At 45.9% G+C, this 15,711-nt stretch overlaps 1 protein-coding gene across 7 annotated transcripts in view; it reads right to left on the bottom strand.

Annotated features, from left to right (window-relative positions):
- Positions 1–15,711, bottom strand: part of Prom1 (prominin 1) — a 142,517-nt gene that overhangs the window by 85,787 nt on the left and 41,019 nt on the right. For all 7 annotated transcript variants that reach the window (XM_023699547.1, XM_023699551.1, XM_023699537.1 and 4 more), the window contains exon 2: positions 14,814–15,241. In XM_023699547.1, coding sequence (XP_023555315.1) covers positions 14,814–15,057 — 244 coding nt within the window. In that variant the 5' untranslated portion in view covers positions 15,058–15,241. The remainder of the gene's footprint in view (positions 1–14,813; positions 15,242–15,711) is intronic.

The raw sequence follows: 15,711 nt of genomic DNA, 5'->3' as shown, positions 1-15,711 counted from the left end.
TCTAGCAGTCTATAATATTAGTGGGTTATCCTCAGAAGTTATTGACTTGAGCCTTTTACAGCTCATCGTATTAATATGGATTTACTTTATATACCTCATTTTATACTTTTCTGCTGGATGGTTAAGACCAAGATATAGCAAGACCTATATACCCAGAAATGTAGCTTTTGTATCTGGTAAGGTCAGCCAAGTACTTTCAGGATTTATCCTGCAGCCCTGTACTGCCTTTTGTATATCCTTTTGTCAGTGTCTGATCTGAGGATGAGTCACGGCCATTGCTTGACCAATTTGCTCTCTGTGAAAGCTTGAGAAAATGTTTTTTCTCTCTACGTGACTCTCCCCAGGCTCACTTTAGACCATCGAACCCATTTCTCTGTGGCTTCATAATCTTCTTGATCAGAAAATTTGGAGCACAACTGAGTTACATGTTGTTACCGTACAGGTTCTCCTATGTCCCGAGTCTTCACTGACCTTGAAAGGCCTAGCAAATGTTTTGATGTTAGAACACAAACTTGTCCCAGATATCTTTCAGGTGGGGAGTTTTCTCCCCTATATCAAAAATACCCTCGCCCCTACACACACACACACACACACACACACTTGCAACACACTTGTCCCATCACTCTGGCCACTTTCTGAAGCAGTAATGACGTCCTCCGTTGTGTGTCATCAGCTGTCCTGTGATGGTGGCCTTCATGAGCCGATTCAAAACATTTACTTTTCACTGTCATTTTGGTTTTGAGGATGAAACAGAAGCCATATGTTACCAGATCTGCTAAACATGGGGATGAGGACACACCTTGGGCACAGGGATTAGCATCTCTGAGCTGCACAGAATCAAACAAAGAATAGAATAGGTGCACTGGGCTGAGACTGATGGCCCCCACAAGAGGCGGCTTTATTTGAAAGAGCTTTGGAAAACAAAAGAAGAGCTTTGGAAAACCAAGAGCTTTGGAAAACAAAAGAAGAAACTTCAGCAGGAGACCCAGAAGGTGGCCACGTGACGAAGGAGATGGCAGTGGGCCCACCCTAGGCCAGTGGGCCCACCCTGGGGCCATTGAGATGGAAGGAAGCAAGGGGGAGTTCTCCCAGAGAGCCTTCAGAGGGAGAGAGGCCCTGGCGGTGCTTTGATTTTTGACTTCTGGCTTCCAGAATGGTGAGAGAATATATATTTGAGCTGGCTTAATGTCAGCAGTTTGAAACAATTTGTTACCCCTGTCTTACGAGACCAGCACCATCAAAAGCAGAGAATTGTTTTTCTCTTGTCCACGTGATTGCCAATACCCAAGAATTAATAAAGATCAGCTTTTAAAACATGTGATTTTAAACCATTTCTACTATACTTGGCAAACATTTCTGCAGCACTTAGTATCTGTTAAATTGTTATAGACAGCTACATCAGGTGGAAATATTCTAGGCAGTCAGACAGCGCTAGCCCCTGGAAGGAGCCAGTGCAGAAGATGAGAATGCATGAGTCACATTCCTTGGAGTGGAGACCTCAAGACAAGAGAGAATGGTCATACCCACATAAGAAAGAACAGCAACAACTGATAATCTCTCTTTTATTTAATTAATTAATTAATTTATTTATTTATTTATTTTTGGTGGAACCGGGGATGGATGGGAAGCCAAAACCCTGACCTACCCTTTCTAGAAAAGTCTGTTCTTTCCAGGTACAGTTGCCATGTGCCTTGTTTCCCTATGGGATCAATGTTACCAAAGAGACTATACTTGTAATCCTATTGGTTGACAGTACTTTTTTCGTGCACCTTACAACCACCTGGTGATTTCCATTGTATCGGTATTACCTAATCCACTCTGCTTGTTATCTTATTAGTTGATCATAGTTTTGACCCACCTCACACTCTCCTTCGCTTGTGATTTAACACCACAAAGCTTACTTTGAGAAGAGTATTCACAGGCAAACCACTTTCTGGGGACCTCTTCTATATCTCTGAGACAAAAGCTTTCTTTCCCCTAATAAGTATTTCCTGCTTTTAACATGTTCCTGACAGGCTTGGTGTCACAGGCCAGAAATCCTGGCATTTGGGAGGCAGAGGCAGGAGCATTGGCCCCTGTAGAGTTAGAAGCCAGTACGGGCTATGTAAGGGAATTCAAGGTTGCATGCACTACATAGTAAGACCTTGTCTCAAACAACAGCAACAACATAACAACAAAAACTCAACAAACAAACACAAAGAACAAAACTGTTGTTTCTTAGTATTACTCCTTAATTTTGGAGCATAGCAACTCAGCATATTGGACATCCAGCAAGTTGGGAGCTATAGGATTTCTTTATATTACTTAGATCATTTGAAGATCTTCTACCACCCCTACATCAAAATGATCTTTTAAAGGCTTTACAAATATTATTTCTTTAAACACAGTGATTTTAAGAAGTAGCTATGATTATTAATAATGCATTTGCATTTGCCAGTGAGCAGCTAAGATACGGAGAGGCCAAGTGACCTGCCCAATTTCAGTTAGAAAACATCAGAGGCAGAATTCAGACCCACGTGGCAAGCAAGTTCTTTGCCACCGCTAGAGCACAGGCTGTCCCCCAGTCCATATGGATCCAGTCTGGTGGGGACCAGCTCCCTGTGAGGCTATTGTGCTGCACAGGCCAGAGCTGGCATAGCCCTGAGCATTTTCCTGTGGGCAGACTTGAAGCCTGTGTGGAAAGCTGCCCAGCACATGGACAAGTGCAGTTCCTGCCTCCGCTGCTGGGCCAGCCTCCGTTACTCCCATTGATCCTTAATCCCCAGCTTCCTGCATAAGCTGGAGCTTTTGAAGCCTGTAACCAAGCAGAAAGGTCTCTTCCTTGTTCCCTCCCAGAAAGCCATTTCTGGATGAGGCTACGCCTAGCCTGCCTCCATTATTTACTCACAGAAAGCAGGTCTACAGCTGTGTTTCAGTGGGACTTTGTTGACAAGGAAATGGGGCAAGAGCTGGCATGACAATATTTTTGGTTTGGCTACAGAAGCTTTCTTCTGAATCTGGAGTCACACAGGGAAGGTTTGAGAGCCTGTTACAAAACCACCCACTCACTCAGGACACTAGTGACAGTGTGGATCACAAATTCGATCTCCACTCCCTGTGCAGTTGCTACACACGCAGCGCTGGGGAAGAAGCCCAGGGCCTTGGGTAGAACCGTAGGGCAGCCTCTTGGCTATCACCCTTGGGTGACTTTGGGACACTCCCTCAGCCTCTCATTTCCTTATTAGTGAAGTAGGCCTTATGAGCCCAAACCTGCCTGGATCCAAACCCTGCCTTGGGGCCAGACCACCTGCAGACCAGGCAATTGATCCCATCCTGCGGGCCACAGCTTCCTTTCTGAAACCTGGGAGGCCACCAGGACCTGGTGCACAGGGGTTGGGATCCCTGTTGAGTGGGCAATGCGCAGGGCTCTCAGGATGTAGAGGACAGATGTGGGCTGTTGGGGAAGCGCAGCCCGGCCCAGAGAGGGAGGGACGTGTGCACTTGCTCTCTCTCTCTTGACCTTATTCGTGGCAAGGTCCACTGCCAACACAAGTCACATGGTCTGAACAGGACAATGCTGGCTTTGTGTGGATCGGGTAAGGGCATACATGTGCTAAAGAGAAGTGTACCGACATCTTCACCAATACACCTGCTGGCTGTCCACGTGGCTACCTTTTTCTGAGAACTGCCTCTCTCTGCCCCACCTCTAATGCCAGGGTGATGGACACAGCTCACGGCAGCCAGGCCTACACTTGGCTACAGTGACCTGGCAGGCCCACGATTGGTGACTGTCCCAGGGCAGGGGGTGGGGGGGGCACAGGTTACACCTGAGCATTCAATAAATGGGATTGGAAGAGAAAGATCTTCCTGCTACCCCCAGGAGGCTGGCATGGAATTTAAGATGTAGGCAATCAGGTCCCTCCTGCGCAGCGAGGACAATGGGAGCTGGGGCTCCAGGGGTGGGCAGGAGGCAGAGGGCAGAGGGTGTGCAGGAGCAGGAGCCTGACCCTGTGAGTGCTGCCACACACCTGGAATCCTGGACGTGACTTTCTTGACCACCTTAATTGTGAAGCACTTCACCTGCAACACCCTTTACATGTGCTGTCACCTCCTGTACCCCAAATTCTCCCCCTTCCCATTTCCACCTCCTACCCAGCCCCACTCCTCCCTGCACCAGATCCCAGATCCCAGGGGCAAATCAGATTTGCCAAAAATGCTTTTAGAGTCAGTTCAACCTTCCTCAAATTTGATGTTGACAACATACTGAAACATGGTGGAAAATAATTTTAGAGACTTTCACAAAGCTAAAAAGCAGACAAGGTTGTCTTTTTTTTTTTTCTCCTATGCTTGCTTCATTAAAATGGCTCAGATTTGGGTCTTCCCTTACACCAGGCCTCTCCCTACCACATAAAACAGGAAAAGGCATCTGCATAGGATAATCTTCTGCGGTGCTCACTGCTAATGCACAAAACTTGCTAATTTTTCCTACTAATCTATGATTATTTTAGTTGCCTTTTAAAAAGTTTTTGGCAGGGGGTAAAAATGTAAAAATAAAAATAAATTTTGCTTTTCTTTTCATGTCTGCTTTTTAAGCCAGTGATTATCTTAAAAGCACAGTAAAATAAAAGCAAGTCAAATATATTTACTATATATTAATATTATATATTAACATATAAAATATAATAATATATTGCATACAATATAATGTTTATTATAATTATATATAATATAATTAATTTTTATTAATGCATTGAAAAGTTTGTGCTTCTGTCATTTGGTCCATCTTTCATGCCTATAGCTTATAATCTGAGCAGCTACTTTGAAGATAACAAATCACAACATACTAACCATTGTTACTCTACTACTACCTTGTTTTGAAATTTTGTATTATGTTTAGTCCTTCTTCTCTTTAAAACAAAAAAAAAAAAGGAAATCCAAGTAGTTGTGGCCTGGAGGAGGGGTGATCAGCCGGCCACCCAAAGGCTTCACAGTCTGCCGCTCACTAACCTGTGTCACGAACACAGAATCTCCTTCTCACCTGCTTTTCCAAGCTGTCAAGAAGAGTACAGGAATGGAAATACACCGCCAGTCACCTCCATCACCAACTCCCGGAGGTGGTAGGAGAACACAATGCCTCACAACCTGCAAAGCGACCTCAGTGCAGATACCGGGACAGCAGGAAACAGCAAAGAGTGGAGAAAAGCCCAGCAAATGAGCATCACACCGAGCCTGCCTTCTAGAGTCTACTCTGTCACTGTGGTTCCTGCCATCAGGGCCTGGCCCCCTAGGCCCAGAAGCAGTGAAACTGCTCCCAGTAAATCCATCTGGTGCAGAAGGTGCCACAGGAGCACCAACAAGGTCATTTTCGTGACCTTTCCTGTGTCGCCCACTTCCACCAGTCTTAGTACTACATCTAGGCAATTTTCTCTCAAATAATTAAATTAATGCTAACTACAATGACTGGGGTTTTCCTGTGCTTTTAAAGCACTGCTTAAAATGTGGGCTTTGCCTATAGCACCTCACGTAAGCACCGTGAACAAAAGCTATGAAGTGGGCTGTGGTGACGATCATACCACACAGAGAAAAGGAGTTCTGGAAGGGAGGAACTTGGCCAAGGCCCCCCACCAGCAAGAGCCAGACTTACATCAAGTTCTGTAGGTAGAGTGGATACTGCATCCCTGTCCCCCTCATGTTCTGTCTCCTCCTAAGTTCTTCACTTTCCCTCTGGGCCAGTTCCCATTTCCTGTAACTTGTCACAACTGCTGCTGTTGCCCAGTGTGCTCCTAAAACCCAGATCTCCTTGCATCTGCATCCCAGCACTCAGGAGGGCGCCCAGGAAGTGATGGGTTCCTGCCTGAGTACACTGCCAAATTATTATGGCCCTGATCCAACACGGCTGAATCCCTAAAACAACAGTTTCTCTTCCCAATGATGACTTCCTCCTCCTTCCCCACTCCAGCCCTGAATACAGCTTCTTTTTGCCTTTCCCACCTGCACAAGGAAGCCCCAGTCAGCTGCTTCTGTGTCACTGAACCTGCCCCTCAAACTCCGCCCCTAGCAAAAGTCCAAAAGCCTCATCCTCCCTGTATCAGGCCAAAGGATCTGCCCATCTCCCTGTCCCCGATCCTCTCTGGGTCTTCAGAGCTAATAAAGGCTCCCCCCTTTTTCTTTATTTCTGCTTCTCTGCTACACTGCTGCCACCACCACCACCATTATTGCTGCCGATAAAACCTGACACTTTTGATGCCATGACTCAGATCGATGTAGTGTGGCTCCCGGGGCATCCCCTGCCCCGGTTTTGAGTTCCTCACCAAGATGCCCTCTGCTTTTGCTTCTGCCTCTGCCAGCTAACATCCAACACTAGCCAATCTCATTCCTCACTCATGAGCCCAAAACCTATGGGGGGGCGTGTCTTGCTAGTTTTTCTTTCCTCTTATCTCGTCTCAAAAACCGTGAGCTCCTATTGGGCCCCCAGTCTTTCTTATCCCAGCCCCATCCTAGACCCTGGCCCCCTGCTTTTTCTAGTGATGGCTGCTAAAGTAAGTGCTGGCCCCTCTCTCTCACACTCACTCAAGGCTAAAAACTGATGACTTTTTGGCAGGAAGTGACATCAGCTTTTGCCCTCATCTCTGACTCACTTTTAATTTGACCACTATGGGAAATAGTCTTCCCATGCTGCAAAGCACATGCCACTGGGTTGTCTCCTAAAGAACCTCAGCACCCTTGGATTTTGAGGACATCGCAAATCCAAACGAGTAATTTTTTAAAATTTCTGTTATTGCAACAGCAAATGACCAGAAATCACTTAAAAGCCTTTGTTGACTCTGAATATACATCCCTCCCCACTCTTCCCCCCTACTATTCTTTGCCTTATCTGCAGGTACTACCCTCTCTCCATCCCTTCCACCAGAAATTCTGCCTTATCAGTCTCCTCTGACCAGTTTCCCTGTACACTTCACAGCCTTTCCTTCCTTCTCCAGATTGGAACTTCAGGTGCCTGTGGCCCCTCTGCCCTGCTTTTTACCTCCTGTGATCCATACCCACCCCCGCGTGACTCTCCCAGCTGTGCTGCTGGCCCGCAACTGCTTGCCATGTGGCTAGCCGCTGCCATCTTGTGCACCATGTAGCCACATCTTGCACTCCATGTGGCCATCCACCGCCACCATAGGGGCACTCCTCCTGTGATGTCAGAGTGCCAGCTCGTGGTGCCCCATTACATGATGAGCTGCCACCATCCTGTGTGCCATGTGGCCATCCACCCCTACCATGTGGTCACTCTTCCTGTGACTACAGAGCCCTGACTTGTGGCTCTAGCACATGATGGGTCGCTGCCATCTTCCAGGTCATGTCACCGTCCACCACCATCTTACAGGTGTTCCTCTTATGATGTTAGAGTGACACCTTTTATGATCATCACATGATGGGCCACCACCATCTTGCAGCCTCTCCTGCCATATATAGTAACTATATATAAGAGGTTTTTATGTTTTTCAAATTCTTATAGGAGATCTCTAATTGACCTCCAAAAGTTCTGACTAGTCCTTTTTTTTTTTTTTTTTTCACTATTACAAACTTAAAAATCTTATTATAATCTAATTTGGTCAAAAATATATTTGAGGGAGCTTGTGGGTTACTTCAGTTGTTTAAGCACCTGCACAGGCAAACACAGGCACAGGGGACTGTGGTTCGATCCCCAGCCCTAAATACCTTACCAGACCTGCCCTAAGGCAGTCAAAAAAACAATCCTCAACTTTTGGGGCAGGGAGATAGCTCAGTAGAATAAGTGCTTGCCTGGCAAGCACAAGGTCCTGAGTTCAATCCCCGGCACCACCAAAAAAAAAAAATTGAATGCACTTTGACTCTGATTTTGGAAAGATGTTCATTTGTGTGTTCTGTATATGTGTTTGTATGTCATTCTGTGAACAGCTGTTCCTCTTTTCATTTGAGTTTCAAAATACAGACTTGAAAACATGCTTTCTCTTGAGTTACCAGCTGGTCAAAGTGATAACAAAGTTGGTTCATAATTTTAAAAAATTATTAAAATGGGGAGAGATTATTGGACAGGACTTCAGTAGGTGGACAGAGGCAGGCCAACCTTTACTCATTAATCAGAAGTCCCCAATAATCTCTATAGTTTCTTGGAAGACACCTCCAATAATTTGGCCATTGGTTAAAGGATGAAGTTTTTTTTTTAACTTAAATAAGGTTTTCTCATGAAAGATATTAAATTCATGCCTTCCATCTATACTGTATTTTAAGTGTAAGTTTTCTTGAACATATGCCTTTTCCTTATGCTCCAGATATTTGTAACAAGAGAGTCATGTCAAGCCAACAGAAGATCATCAGTCAAATGGTAATTTTCTAACAAAAACTAATGTAATATGTATACTGTGTACATTTAGAAAAGTTTAGCTAAAATGGAGATTTTATCATGACTGCTATGCTACAATACTATGTATGACTACTGATGTCAAATGATCTTAATATTATATAACTATTGTCTGTTAACATTCTACAGTAATTCAAATACTAGAACACCCATGGTTGGTAAGAAACAACACTTCTCTGGTTACACTTTATATACTCCAATAAAATTTTAATAATTAAGTATATTTCTCCCAACTAAGTATACTAATGTAGACCCAGATTCTTCTGAAGAAACAATCGTTATTAATTCCTATTTTATATCCCAATCTGCTTCTGACATTTGTGACAAGCTTAAAGAAAGATCTCGACCCTCAAACCCAACCAGGGAGACTTACTTAATCTGGCTTTCTATGTCTTTAGGAATAGAGAAAAAAAAAAATTAGTTACACACAAGTACCAGCTTTTGGCTGTAACATTTAGGACTCCCATCATACTTGGCAAGGTAATGCTGAACCTAAACAATGCTGCCACCCTTGTCACTCATATATGGTTTCAAGTGTGGCAAACAAGGACACTGGGCATGAGCCTGCCCCAACCTGCAGTCACCACTGGGACCTGATCCCATCTACAAGCTAGAGGGTCACTGGAAATGCGACTGCCCTGTCTGCCAGAAAGCAGAAAAGTTATCTAATACACTGTCCTCACAGGAGAACTTGCTGCAGCTAGATGCATCAATACTTGATCTGCTTGGTCTTGACACTGAAGAGGAATGATGGGCTTGGGGTCCATGGTCCCCATCAAAGTATCTTTGTCAGAGCCCTGAGTCTCTTTAGACATCTCAGGTAGGACACTTTTCTTGTTGACACAGGGGCCACAGATGTTCTTATTGAGCTTTCAGGTCACTGTATTAGATTTACAATCTCCATGGTGGGTGTTGATAGCTGACTTATATGACCTCTTCAGACAGGGCCCATAGTCTGCCGGCTCTAGACACTGTCTTTCACATATAATTACTTGTGATCCCAACCTACCCCACAGCTCTTATGGGGAAAAAAAATCTTCAAAAGTTCCACTTCTCTTTCACCTCTCTCCCCACAGTGCTCATCCTACAAACTCAACCTCAATGTGCAGCCAGCTCCTTCTCCTCTCTTCCCTCTTCTCTTGTTGACCATATACTCTGGGACACTTAGTCCTACTCATGCCACCCATGCTACCCCTGCACTAGTTTGCCTCAGGGATCCCTCAGCCTTCCCCTGTGTTCCCCAACATCCAATAGCCCCTCAACACCAACAAGAAATAAAAGCACCTCACCAAATTCATCCTAGAGCGACACCTGCCTTCGCCTCAGCTCCTTCCCTTGGCTCTAACTAGACTCAGGACATTCCCTAGGGTACCCACCTTCCTAAGTCCATTTACCTTTTCTGCTTCATAACTTTCCCACTTCTGATAAGCTTCATCCCCTCATTGACTATATTTCTGTTAGATCATTCCTCCAGTACCTGCTGCAACAACATGTGGACACCTGCCTCCCACAACCAATAGATACCACTCAATTTTTGCCATCTATGTTTCCTGGAGATTTAATATACCTTAAATCTTCCAAGTCTACAGGATTAGATGCTACATGGACAGGCCCTCCCATCTAGATGTCCTCTCAACAGCAACAGTCGTAAAAGTCACCCATCTGCCCTGTTGGTTCTACATCACCCAAGCCAAGTGGTGCTCAGACAACTCAACTCCACCTGACAACTCTGCTCTTCCTGATCCTGAGCCCTTGTTGCTTGAATAGCATTCACAACTCCTATCACCTACACGTGTTCCTCTAACTAAGAGTTCACAACCCCAGGGTAATGTGTTGCTTTTCCATCTGGTTTTTGATCTCTTACCTTCCGCTAGTCCTTTTGTTTGCCACCAGACTCTGGACCACTTGCCCAGACAACTTTCAGGTGCCACACAAGATTTCTTCAATCTCAGATGTGAGCCTTCACTAATGAAATACTTCTCATCCTGGCTGCAACACCTGGCACTAGCTTCTATATGGGTATGAACCATCGTCCTGTCAACCTCCCTGGCCCCCAGATGATGCCGCCATTCAGCAGGAAGCAGTCTAAGAGATTTGTCACCCCTTCATAACAACTATCAGACAAGAATGATAGGTTATAGCCCGAGTACAGCCTGCTACATTATTATGGCCCTGATTCAACATGGCTAATCCCCAAATCAACAGCTTATCTCCCCAGTGACCACTTCCTCCTCCTTCTCCACTCCAGTCCTGGATACAACTTCTTTTTACTTTTCCTTCCCACACAAGGGAGCCTCCAGTCAGCTCCTTGTGTGTCACTGAACCTGCCCCTCAAACTCCACCCCTAGCAAGAGTTCATAAAGTCTCACGCTCTCTGTCTCTGGTCAGAGGACCTGCCTATCTCTCTGCCCTCAAGCCTCTCTGCATCATCAGTGTTCATAAAGGCTTCCCCTCCTCATTTCTGTTTCTCTGCCGTGCCACTGCTGCCTATAAAACCTGACAGAAAGCAGGGACTGCTCCATGAACGCTGCCTGCCCTTCTGCTCTCTGGCTCCAGCTCTCCCCAAACTTGGCCAGTTAGTTCTACCTTAGGAGCAGAACGGCTGTGCCCACCCATGCTGCTGTGTCACAGCTGTGAGCTCCAACATGATGGTTTGCTGCTCTTCTCCACAAGCCTAAACCCAGCACCCAATCCCAATCCTATGCCACAGGCCAGCCCCATATCTACAAAACACACAAACAGATTTGTCCAAGCTCCTGGTTACTGTGTTCCTAGCCCACTCAGCGGCAGCTGTGCCTCACGTCCCTGCAGTACAAGGCCTTCCCCTCTTTGATTCCTTCAGGATGCAGCATGCGCTTCTTTTACGAATTTCAAATGCAAAACTTCCCGTGGTGGTTGACTGGGTTAGGATTAACCAGCCCCTGGCAAACGTGGCCCCTCCCCCTCGCCTAGGCACTGCTCTACTGCGCTTCCGGCTGCCACCGAGAGTGGCCTTTGATCCCCAGCACCCTCTTGTCAGTATGTTTCTGCCTTGCAGCCAGCTGAACTGATTCTCTCGAGCATGAGCCTAATTAAAGCTCTCCTCCTTGGAGTTGTGGGCATCGGATGGTGTCCCTGCAAGGGAAAGTGGGCTGATGCACTTGTCAAACCATTTCAGTTGGACACAGGACATAGAAGTGAAAGATTTCCCAGCCCGATGCCACAAAGGAAAGAGTCTGGTCTCCTCCACTCCTCAGGCTCCTCTGGAGCTTAACATTCAGAGCACCTCTATTCCTTCAAATGAAAACTGTACTGATGGGGTCCTCATTCTGCAGTCTTCAATTTTGGTTAATGTGTGGAGCTAGCTACACTAATCAATAAGGAACAGGAATCACTTTCTCTTCCTCTTTTCGTGTTTGCTTTTTGAGACTTCACTTACGAAGATATCAAGCCATGATCTGGTACCATAAAATTCATGACCCCCAAATTTAAAACCTCACGACCGTCCCGCATATGCTTTCTGTACTATGAAGCACCTAAGACACATTTTGTGACTAAAATCCAGTAACACAGGTCACAGACTATAAAAATAGGATGGAGGGGCCGGCAAGATAGCTCAGTGGACTAAAGTGCCTGCTTAGGCAAGCTTAGGGAAGCGTAGGCACTGAGGTTCGAACCCTGACACCACAGGCTGCACCAGTCCCACCCCCAGGGGGAGCTGAGCCGACTACAGAGTCCACAGAGTCCGGGTGTAGTGGCACACACCTGTAATTCCAGCACTGGGGAGGCTGAAAAACAGGATCACCAGGAGTCTGAGCTGTGTAATGAGTTCCTGTAACAACCAAATACACTTAGAAATTATGGGCTGGAAGGAAAACAAGAGATCTAGCTGTTGTCTGTTAAATTCTACATTACAGTCAGTAGCAGGTCAGTAATTTCCTCCCAAAGCTTTAGTGCTGGTTTACTCCTGAAACTTCTGGAAATTTCTTGTTCTGAGGTAGTAAGTATTGATGAAGGTCACAACCGAAACCAGGCTGACACCCTCAGGTCAGGCTGGGATTTAAATTCTTCAGACATTTCCTTCTAGACTATCAGTGTCGTAGTTCCAAACCTTAGAATCCAAATTTTGCATAAAGCCAAAGGATATCTTCTCACTTGGCATTTGAATGAAAACTTTCAATACTCCCCTTGTAAAGTATGAGAAAGCCTTACCATGAAATCTAGCGGGGTCAAAATAGAACAACATATGGAAAGGGATTATGGAATTAACTAACGCATTAGATGCCTTAGACTTAGACAACGAAGGTTCCCAACCTTACTGAAGAAGCCACTGTAAATTCATATCAAGAAACTGATTCTTTGCTTTGTCTATATCTAAATAAAGGAGAAGCAACATCTAGAAAGACTACTGTTTGCTCAACAGTACTCATATTAAGAAAATATACTCAGAAATAAACTAAGAGATAGCTATTGAGGACAGTGAATGTGTAGTCAGTGTTAATAAACTCAGAGGATGATTTTAATTTTGGTCTTTTGGATTTCAGAATTTAGTCTTTTGCATAGTAACATAAAGAACAGGCAGCATTATTAGTTTAGGATACTTGCCAACGACAATAAGGGCTCAGACTAACTTCTCTGAATTGACATTTAAACTAACAAAAATTGCTAACTGTATTTCAATGGTTATGAATGATCTAAGACAAATAAAAATAAAAATTCAATAAAATGCATTTAAGTGAAACCCTATAAACTCCCCTTAACACGTAAACAAGTAATAAGGCTTAAGGCTTACTGAATACACTCTCTCTCTCTCTCTCTCTCTCTCTCTCTCTCTCTCTCTCTCTCTCTCCCCCTTCTCCCTTCTCTCTCCTCTTTCTCTCTCTCTTTCTCTCTCCCTCTCCCTCCCTCTTCCTCTCCCTCTCCCTCCTTCTTCTTACAAATAGTTGACTACATAAAGAAAACGATAACAAAAATGCTGCTGTACATTTTATAATTGATAAATGCACGCAGATCTCTGTAGTTTAACGCTAAGCCCATGCGCGGACCTGCTGGTGGGCATGGAGGCTGCTGCCCAGACTTAGCTATGATGAGTCATGCTGCAGCCAGCAGGGGTGGGCGGGTACGCTCTGCCACAAAGAGTGATGCACTTCTGAGTCATTCTTAAGTAAATAGATGCCCCCTGAGACCATAATGTTAACTGAAATAAGTCAGACACAGAAGCATAAATATTTTATGATTCTCTCAGGAAAAACCCAAAACAATGTATGAATAAAGAACAAAGTAGGCGTGGTGGCCCACACCTGTAATCCCAGTGCTGGGGAGGCTAAAACAGGAGGATCACTACAAGCCCAGGCTGTGCAGTGAGACCCAGTACCAAATACGGGAAAAGAAAAAAAGAAGAGCAAGGTAAAAGATAACAGAAAGTAGATCTTTTGCAAATGGAAAGAGGAAGAAGAGCTGGAGGAAGAGGAAAGGGAGGGAAGCGAAAGGGAATGAAAAAAAAATGACTTAAAAAAAGGTGGAGACAGAGCTCTTGTGAATGGGTGGGCACCAAGAGATGGAAGGTGCATGGAGGACTGGCGGGGCGAGGGACAAGGAAAGCCTTAAGATGTGTCACGCTTGTGTCACCAAGGCCTGGCGTGGGTGCAGTCAGTGCACACTGCACACATGTAGTACTGCAAATAAAAATTAAATTTAAAAAGACAAGCTTAGACTAGATCTAATATTGAACCAAACAGACACCGTCTGCCAACCCCCAGTAGCAGACACTTTCCGCAGAATGTTTTCCTTTCCACAGTCCTGTTCCTGGGATCGCACACCCAGAGAGAGGCCTTCTGAGTTCCATGGATTAGGAAATGAAGGGTAAGAAGGCCAAAGCAGGAAACAGCACCGTGTAGAAACAATAGCCACCCTGCGCAGTCAGATTCCAGGAAGCGGCCAGCCCTACATTCCTGCGCCCAAACGCTCAGAACTAAAGCAGTTAACCAGGTAAATGGTTAGATGGGCCCGCCGTCACTACCATACCCAGCGTCAAAACTGCACCTAGTAGGGGAATGACCAGGGAAGTTAAACTTGGAAGCACCAGCTTAGCCAACAGGCGCTGGGCAGTTGTTCACGTTTCATTCCACCCCAGAAAACTCGCAGTTTCACCCTTTCTTCGGTCTGTGGGTTAGAACAATCCATTCACTTAACCCAAACAAAACAAAGCAAAGATAAACCCACAGAGAAAACCCACAGAGAGCCACCATTGGATTCCTTTTCTCAGAATCACATCGCTGCTGTATGAGTTAACCTGGGACTCGTCTCAACTTCTGCCTAAATATTCTCCATCACCGTGCAAATCAATCATATTTTGAAGCCTGTCCTGTGAGATCTCAGATATATTCTATGTGGGTGACACTGTCATTAAGAAATGGCCTGTGGGTGTGTGGTGAGGCTCCTGTCTGTCCCTGCAGCTCACACGTACCTTCAGGGAAGCTGTGCGGCTGGACCATGTGGACAAACACGTGCACCATTTGGAAGAGAACCGCCATGGGTCCGGCTGTGTAGGAGTCCGGGGTCTTGTATGTCATGGGAGGCAGTTCATAATGCAGATGCCCCGGGCTATCTGTGGGCGCAGGCTGTTCTCCTGGGATGGCGTTCCCGCCTTGAGCCAGCAGCAGCAGCAGCAGCAGCAGCAGCAGCAGCAGGATGCTGCCTGCGAGGGCCATGGCTAGTGGAATCTCCCAAGCATGAGGTAGCTTCTGATAGCTTCAAGGAAGACGGCACCTTCCCGTGCAGCAAACACCCCTGGGCCAGGATCTGCAGTGTTCTGTGCCTCCGGATGGGGACAGCTTTCTTCAAGGGATGTAGGAGAACATTCTCCAAGGGGCTCATTCACTCCAGACGCTGTCCCTGGCAGGAGAGAAAGGACAGAGGCGTCACTAAGTCAAGTGACCTACTTGCTCCTGGACTGCCGGGAAGATGGCACAGCTTTAGCGGAAGGCTTCCTGCCTAATCCGGGTGTAGACATACACAGCCTGCAGGGGAGGGGCCGGCATGCAAGCCGGATGCAGAGAAAGTCCTGCCTGGAGATCAGATGAAGACCCAGACCTCTGGCAGAATTTGAGAAACACCAGCCAGTGACAGAGGGCCATGCAGTCTTGGAAATGAATGTTTAGGGAGCACGTACTGTGTGTGTCCCAGGCACCGTCATGCTCCTAAGGTGTCGCCCCACTTACAGACCAGTGAATGAATGCACAAATTTGTCCAAAGTCACAGATTATTGGTGACTCAAGATTTCAACCCAGGACACAAGTCCTAAGCATGATCCCAAATACTGTCCCTACAGTCGCCCATTGAGGGACCAGGCAGGACTCCAGGGG

Source organism: Octodon degus, unplaced genomic scaffold, assembly GCF_000260255.1.
Source record: "Octodon degus isolate 3935 unplaced genomic scaffold, OctDeg1.0 scaffold00006, whole genome shotgun sequence".
Lineage (NCBI taxonomy): Eukaryota > Metazoa > Chordata > Mammalia > Rodentia > Octodontidae > Octodon > Octodon degus.
The sequence above is the reverse complement of the archived record's forward strand: the minus strand, read 5'-3'. Positions and strand labels throughout refer to the sequence as shown.